This window comes from Rhinolophus ferrumequinum, chromosome 7 (assembly GCF_004115265.2).
Source record: "Rhinolophus ferrumequinum isolate MPI-CBG mRhiFer1 chromosome 7, mRhiFer1_v1.p, whole genome shotgun sequence".
Taxonomy (NCBI): domain Eukaryota; kingdom Metazoa; phylum Chordata; class Mammalia; order Chiroptera; family Rhinolophidae; genus Rhinolophus; species Rhinolophus ferrumequinum.
The window spans coordinates 89,914,323-89,922,255 of NC_046290.1; the positions used below are offsets into that span (position 1 = coordinate 89,914,323).

General features: G+C 41.4%; 1 protein-coding gene across 1 annotated transcript; it reads right to left on the reverse strand.

Annotated features, from left to right (window-relative positions):
* Positions 1-520: 520 nt before the first annotated feature.
* Positions 521-1,465, reverse strand: LOC117024576 (olfactory receptor 1F12). Its single transcript, XM_033110000.1, has one exon. It carries the CDS (start codon positions 1,463-1,465, stop codon positions 521-523), a length of 945 nt encoding a protein of 314 aa, XP_032965891.1.
* Between the last annotated feature and the right edge of the window lie 6,468 nt (positions 1,466-7,933).

Genomic DNA, 7,933 nt, shown 5'->3' on the forward strand with positions numbered 1-7,933 from the left:
AGGGTCCAAGGTGAAGAGTGGGACAGCTCCAGGGACGATGATCAACCTGTCCCCAGAGCTAGGTTCAACCCAGAATATGGAGACGGGGATTGAGGAAGACGGGATGAACTGGAGGAGTTTGGAAATAGGGAAGGAGAAGGGTTAAGGATTTGAGGAACGTGGAGGTGAATGAGGCTTTCAGAAGACATCCCTTTGGCAAAGGTATCAGCAGAGGTCACAAACTCTGTATGTTCACCCTTTTCAAAGCCTTTTCAACCCTCTCCAGAAATCTGCAGATAAAGCTAATTTGCGTCTGTTAATGTGGTTGTGTCTTTAGAGGAGAGTTTATCCCCCTCTCGGTAATCTGAGCAGTCTGTTTAGGCGCTGAGAAATTTTGGACTTTCAAATTACTTATGGGGCCATGGCCACGGTGACAACCCAGGATAATGAGGTCTGTGTCTCTCCTGCCCTCTGTATGTGCAACCTGTCCCTGGGGTTCATCCTCTTCCCAGCACAAAGGCCATCACGGGCAACTCTGCTGTCACAGCCCACAGGATAAAGCCTTTATACCGAACAGTTTTCTTAGAGCTCTTTTCATGTCTTTATTTCTCAGGCAGTAGATGAAGGGGTTCAGCGTGGGGGTGACCACCATATATATCACTGAAGCCAGCGAATCCTTGTCAGCCGAGTGGGAGGGTGAGGGATTCAGGTAGACCCCTGTGATGGTCCCGTAGAAGAGGATGACTACAGTGAGGTGGGAACCGCAGGTGGAAAAGGCCTTCTGCTTGCCCCGGGCAGATGGGACCTTGAGTACAGCAGATACAATGTGGATATAGGAGACGAGAATGCCAAGGAAGGGGACGAGGACGATCAAGCCCCCCACCAGCAGAATCATGAGCTGGTTGAGTTGGGTGTTGGAACAGGAGAGCTGGAGCAGAGGGACAAGGTCACAAAAGAAGTAAGGGATCATGTTGCTGGCACAGAACTCCAGCCGTGCCATGAGGAGGGTGTGTAGCAGGGAGTGGGAGCTGGCGATGAGCCAGGAGCACCCCAGCACCAGGGCGCAGGTTTGCAGACTCATCGTAGTAGAGTAGTGCAGAGGGTGGCAGATGGCCACGTATCGGTCATAAGCCATTGCCGTCAGGAGGAAGTTGTCCATGTTGGCAAGCAAAATGCAGAAGTACATCTGGGCTAGGCAGCCACCATAGGAGATGGACTGAGTCTGCGCCTGGATGTTCACTAGCATCTTCGGGACTGTGGCGGAGATGAAGCAGAAGTCCACCAGGGAGAGGTTGCTGAGGAAGAAGTACATGGGCATGTGGAGGTGTGAGTCTGAGGCCACGGCCAGGATGATGAGCCAGTTCCCTGCTGCCCCGATCAGGTACATGACCAGGAAGAGCCCAAAGATCAGTTCCTGCCTCTCGGGCTGGCTGGAGAGTCCAAGAAGGAGGAACTCAGATGCACTCGTGTGGTTTCCTCTCTCCATGGTCAACTGGTCCTGCTGGGAGATCAAGACCAGGCTCAGGCGATCGAGAGGGTGGAGGTGTCCATACCTCCCACCTTCCCTCATGCGGTCCCTCAATCACATCTGGCCACATCTCCGTGTACAAATCCCAAAGGATGCTCTCAATCTATCAGAGGAAAGTCCTATGGCTCCAACACACCCCGAAGTCAGGGTTTTAATTATTTCACCACCAAAATGCTGCTGCTCCTGAACCCCACAAAACCCCATCTTGCATCCTTCCAAAGAGAATCCTTGTGACATATGGCCAGGTACTCAGTGGTGGCAACAATGGGGGAGTGCTTAACCCCCCAAAATTTCCATCATACTCTCATTCTTTGATATGAGCAACCGATGTTGTCTCAATATTAAGTAAAGGTCTATAGTAATATAGTTTGTTTCTACTCCTGATAAGATTGCCACCCGAAGACCCTTACTCTACAGAATTCTGAAACCACAGTGGCACATAGGTAGAACCAGAGGGAATTGTTTTTATCTACCCTACTTCCCCTTGAATATTTTGTTTCCCCTTGTTTCCCCACCACATAGAGCTGAGGGCTCTGGGGGCTCCGGCTGCCACACAGCGACTCTGGACCACCTTGGTGCTGAAGCTGGGGGTGCAGGAGGCCAGGGCAAACCTGGCCAGAAGAGTCTGCTACGCAGTGGGACAGCTCAGCCAGCCCTTCTGTCTGGGCCTACCCAGGGAGGGACTCACCTCTGGAGGGTAAGAGTTGCCCCTGCAGATAACAGAGAGAAACCACAGGTCTAACACTGCCCAAAGTAACAGAGTCAGCAGGAGGGCAACCCAGGGACTCTAGTAAATTGAATTTCAAAATAGTTCAATGCACGCTTAGTTGAAGTGTCATTAGATACAATATTAATTATTTTCCTGTGCTTCACAAGACATAGTTGAGGTTTGGGTCGTAGGAAAATATAAACCATAAAGAGGGAGGGGAGAAAGAAGGAACTGGAGTTAGTGTGCTGACTAGGGCTGGGGGAATAGCTGATGGGGGAAATTGGCCTGGAAAAGCTATGGGGGTGGGGTGATAACTCACCCGAAAACTGGGTGGGGAGCAACAGGGGGACACTGTCTTGAGAGGCTGATTTTGCCCAGGCCGCCACCGTGCTGAGGTAGTGCCTGCTTGGAGCAAAGGAACTTTGGGTTATAGGAGGATGGAGAGTTTGGCTACGCAGCAGGTCCCCGGTGAGGTCCTTGCCTGTGTTGAAGGCTATTCTGTAGTATGGAAGGTAAATGGTTTATTTTGCTTTAATGTTTTACTGATTTGATTTTTTTTAAGGATTCAAGCAAGCGTTTGGCGATTCAGAGTTAGAAATTTGAGTAAAAAACAACCATAAGATAGAAATGCAGGAGTCTGACAGGAGGGAAATCTATTTGGTGAAAAGTAAAAATGAAGGGAAACATATTTAATATGGCGGAGATCTTCATTTGATCAGTTCTGATTAAAAGAGCTCTTTACTGGGTGATGTGAAAGATAAGAAAACAATAAAGGACATTGTTCTCATTCCCAAGAAGTTTCTAGTCAAATGTAAAACGTTCACATAGGAAACAGCCCTTAGACTAGGGAGCTGACATTTATTGAGCACCTACTGTGTGTCATATACAGGACTAGGCAAGTGCATGTATTTAATTTAACCCTCACAATAACCTATAAGCATTATTGTTCTTATTTTATAGATGAGCAAACTGAGACTGGGAGGGTTTAAATAATTTCTCCGAAGACATCAGGATTTGATTCCAGGCCAGTCTGATTTCAAAGCAGCACTGTTTTGACTGAAGAAGTATATCTGGAAAACTTAAACCTGGGGCATCTGAGTAAATGGACCAGGGATTCCTGGAGTGGCCAACGTTTGGACAGGAGAAAGGGAATGTAGGTGGAGCTAGGGCATGGTGGAAGAGGACCTTCCTGTCTGAGGAGAGAGGACTTGTTTGTGTGGCTGCACATAGATTCCTAGACTGACAAAAGCATGTGAACAAGAATGGCAGTGTGTGTAGTGACAAAAGCTCTGTCCCTTCCTTGATTATATTCCTTTCAAACCAGGGTGACTCTGTCCTCTCTGTTCCTTCCAATCCTCTCCCTGATAAGCGGGAGAAGAAAATTTTCTTATTATTACTTCCCACTTGTTAGGAAAATGCTCTTCCCAAGTCCACCTATTTTAAGAAAACTGAAGCTAAGAAAGTCTAACTTAAAACCAAAAGAATTTCCCCCCTAGCTTCTGGATCATTCCTGCCACCATGCAGATATCTCCCAGTTTAAAAATTCTACCCTTCACCCAAATTCCCCTCTAGCTGTCAGCTCATTTCTCTATTTCCCCTTTCCACAAAAGTCCTCAAAATGTGGTCAGGTCTCATTCTCCAGTCCCCTTTTTCCCATTCTCTTATGAAGCTCCCCCCGCAAGGCTTCCCCACCAAGCCATAAAATTTCCCTTGCACTTGAGGTTCATTCTCAGGCTCCATTTTACTAAAACCAACGAGCTAGAGTTGCCACAGTCGGGCACTTCCTCTCTCTTCAAATACATTCTTCACTTGGTTTCACAGCACAGTTTTATGTTGGCACCTCTCATACCTCACTCGGTGCTCACTCTCCGTGTCCTTTGCTCATCCTCATTCTTCTGATCGCTCCCTGTTGGGATGCCTCATCGACTCCTCGAGCCGAGAGACCTCGAACCAAGAAAAAGTAGGTGTCAGACTCAGAACTCTCTACAGGTAATGGTATCTAGCTAAAATTCAATAAGTGATACTGCTTTCTTATGTATTGTGGTGTACAAAATTTTTTAAGAGATGAATTTCAATGAACAAAGTTAGTAAATTAAATAACAGTATTAAGGAAACAATTCCTGGTGATAAGTAAATATGATTGATGTGTGGGAGACTCTAGGCTAATACCAGGTGAAGGAGAACGTAAAGTTGTAGAGAGGAGTGAGGGAAATAGCACCAACCTGAGTATTTCTCTGAAGTAGTCCAGAGGGTTGAGAGAGAACTCAAAAGGGAATCACTTTCTCACCATAAGATTTGATGCTGTTTGCTTCCATCTCTGTAACGCACCTAAAGCCAACTTGTAGACTCCCATAAGACAGGCTCCACACCATGGGAAACACTGCGTAACCCATACATACCTGGACTCAGACACCTATTTGTTTAGGTCTGAATTCTGTTCCAGATCCTTGGACAGCCAGCATACGGATTGACCTTATTTTCCTGCTTCAATGACGGCAGTTCTGCATCTCTCTCTGATGACCACCACAGCTCTGGGATTGTGTTGGCTTACACATTAGACCTATTTCATAAAAGCCCAAGAGGTGGAGAAAATGCTTGTCTTTTACTTTGGGCTCCTCATGTTTAATTTTCTCCTGTATTATTGTATAAATGAATGATTGAGTCATAATTAACTCTGTTTAAATAATTTAGAAGGGGAAACAACAAATTAAAATATATATAATATAACTAAAAATAGAACAAATGATGTAAAAAAAGAAAAATAATTAGTTTAAGCAGAAATCTAATAATTGATTCTTTGAAAAAGAATTGATGAGCAATATTAATTTTGATAAACAAATGAGAATGAAAATTAAAATGAAGTCAGTATTTGGAAAATACATTTAATAGCTAGTACAAAAGATTGACATTTAAGTTTAATATTATTTTCAATTATAAGCTAATACACTTTATCAAATAAAATAGAGGGCTTCTTACAAATATATGAAATACCCCCAAAGGTGCAAAAAGAATTAGAGAATATGAATATAATGCTAATAGGGAAAGACATCTAAAAGGGCATCTGACAGCAATGAAGAAAATCTGACTTTCCAAGAACCAATAATTAATTTGGTAATAAAAAACTTAAAAACATAGAAAAGTAAGATATATTAATACTCTGTAAAATGGATAGAGTAATAATATCTGCTTAAAGGGGTTGTTGTGCAGATTAAATGAGAAGATACCCATAACGTACGTAGAACAGTGCATTGTACATAGTAAGCATCCAGATACCTTGGCTATGATGATTACTGTAAATATTATTCAATTCATTTTTGGAGGGAAATATGATTTGAAACCAAAAACAAAGACAATAAAAGGAACATTTTAGACCAATTTCATTTATAAACATAGATGCAAATGCCCCAAATAAAATACATGCAAACTAAGAAAAGAGCACATTCAAAGAATTAGCTGTTAAAATCAAAGGAATCTATTAACCTAGTATATCACAAACAAAATATCAAAATAATGTAATTAGATCCAGATAAATTTATCACCACATTATAAATTAAACTCTGAAGACTTTAGGAGTGTTTTCTCTTAATATGATCAACTGTGTTTTAAAAAACAACAGTCAACATCATGTTTATTGATGATTTAAACTTTATTCCTAAAAAGAAGAACAAGATATGGGTGTTCTCTGTTATCATTCCTTATTTAATATTTCACTAGAAATGCTGGTGATGGCTACCTGAAAAGAAAAAAGAAATATGAAATAAAAAAAACATTTTGCAAAATATTTATCTTATGACTAAGCTGTTAAAAGAAATGAAATCATTGCTAAAAATAAAGTTAGGTGAGCAAGGTTGTAAGCTATCACATCACACAAAAATCAGTAAATTGCTTACTGATATATCAAAAAAAAAAAAAAAGGAATAGAAAGGGTGATTTCATTGTCCTTAATGATGACATTAAATATTTGAATTTTAATTAAACTTGGAAATTTATAATGTATAAAGTAAAGGAATATATAAGATATAAATAGATTCTAATTGAAAGATTTAACTATATTCAGATGATCATGCATTCCAAGTAAGTGTATAGATATGCTATTATTTATAATAAATTAATAAGAATATACTTTATAGTGGGCACTGTACTAAGTACTTAAATATTAGCTTTTAAATTCTACTCAAAACTCTATAGGTAGGTGCTGTTATCTAACTTACAAAGCTTTATAGAGATTATGTAAATAGATATAAATGTAGGAATTTTATTTTGGACCCTAGAGCAAGAAACAAATCAGATGAAAAAGAAGATAATTTGTTCAAAGATATTTGTTGAAACATTATTTCTAAAATGAAGAAAAAGATTTAAGGAGAATAATATTGTATGGCAACTATAAGGAAAAAAGTAGTCACGGGAGGTGGAGTATAGGATAAGGAAGATAGTCAATGGTAATGCGACAGCTATACAAGATGTCAGAGGGACAGTAGCTTGGAGGAAGGGGGTTATCACTTTGTGAGGGGTGTAAATGTCTAACTATTATGTTGCTTTGTACACCTGAAGCTAATAAAAAAAAGACTTAAAGCAACCCAATGTCCAAAATAATAGATTTGCAACTATGATATATCAATGCAATGGAATACTATACAGATATTAAAAATGAAAGAATATTTCAATTTCTGGATATTTGTCTATGATATAGACTTTAAAAGCAGAACATAAGATAGCATGTACATACAGATAACACATCTGCCAAAATGTTTGTACATCTGCTAACAAAAATATTAACTTGGAAGGTAATGGGCACAGTTTGAGGTTTCATTTCACTAGTTTCCCCCGCCCCTTAAATTGCTTACATTTAACATAATGTAAAAATTAGGCCATTGTAGGCATTCACCTGCTCTGCTTCCGAGCCTGTCTTAGCACCAGCAAATATTTTCAGATGTCTATGCCAAGAATAAGAATTAGAAAAGGTTGGAATTACTGGATAGGCCTCCATAGTCAGGAATGAGGGCAGAGGTTGTTTAGGAATCGAATCCTGTGTGATTTTAGGAAGTGTGTACTCTGCTTTCTTGTCTGTAAAGTGATGGGGTTGGATCCCTGCATGATTTCCAAGGACCCCTACAGGTCTCTGGCTCTGTTTGTCTTTGAGAAGTGGAGGAGGAGGAGACGTCTTTAGGCTTATAATTCTGGGGCATTGGGAGAGGACTGTCTCCTCCTGCACCCACGTTGGCACTGACCTGTTCAGGTGGTCTGATTTCTGCCAACCCTGCCCGAGGAAACTGCCTCCTCCTGAGTTGCTTCTTTTTGCTAAGGAGGAGGCATAAGGTTCACAAGCAGCCTAGAGCCAGAGACACAACCCCATGGAAAGTAAGATGTGGAGCAAGTCTGTGGGTGGAAGGCAGGGTAAGCAAGGAAGCTGAGAGAGCAGGGCTCCATTCCCTGATTGGTGGGCCAGGCAGAGGTGTGTGGACCTCACACTTAGATTATTCACAGGGCCACTCTTGGCCTCTAGGGAGTAATACCCAATGGGCATTATTAAAAATAAACATGCAGTAATTGCCTTGGGTCTGGCTGGGCCCAATTCTCCAGGGCTCCAGACACATCATCTCCTTAGGGTCTTCCTACTGGAAAGTTATTGCTTTCAGTGGATTAATTTGTTATTTTTGTCTACAGGAAAGATCTTAATATTTTCCTGCTTTTAATTTTCATTCCAGGGAATTTATCTT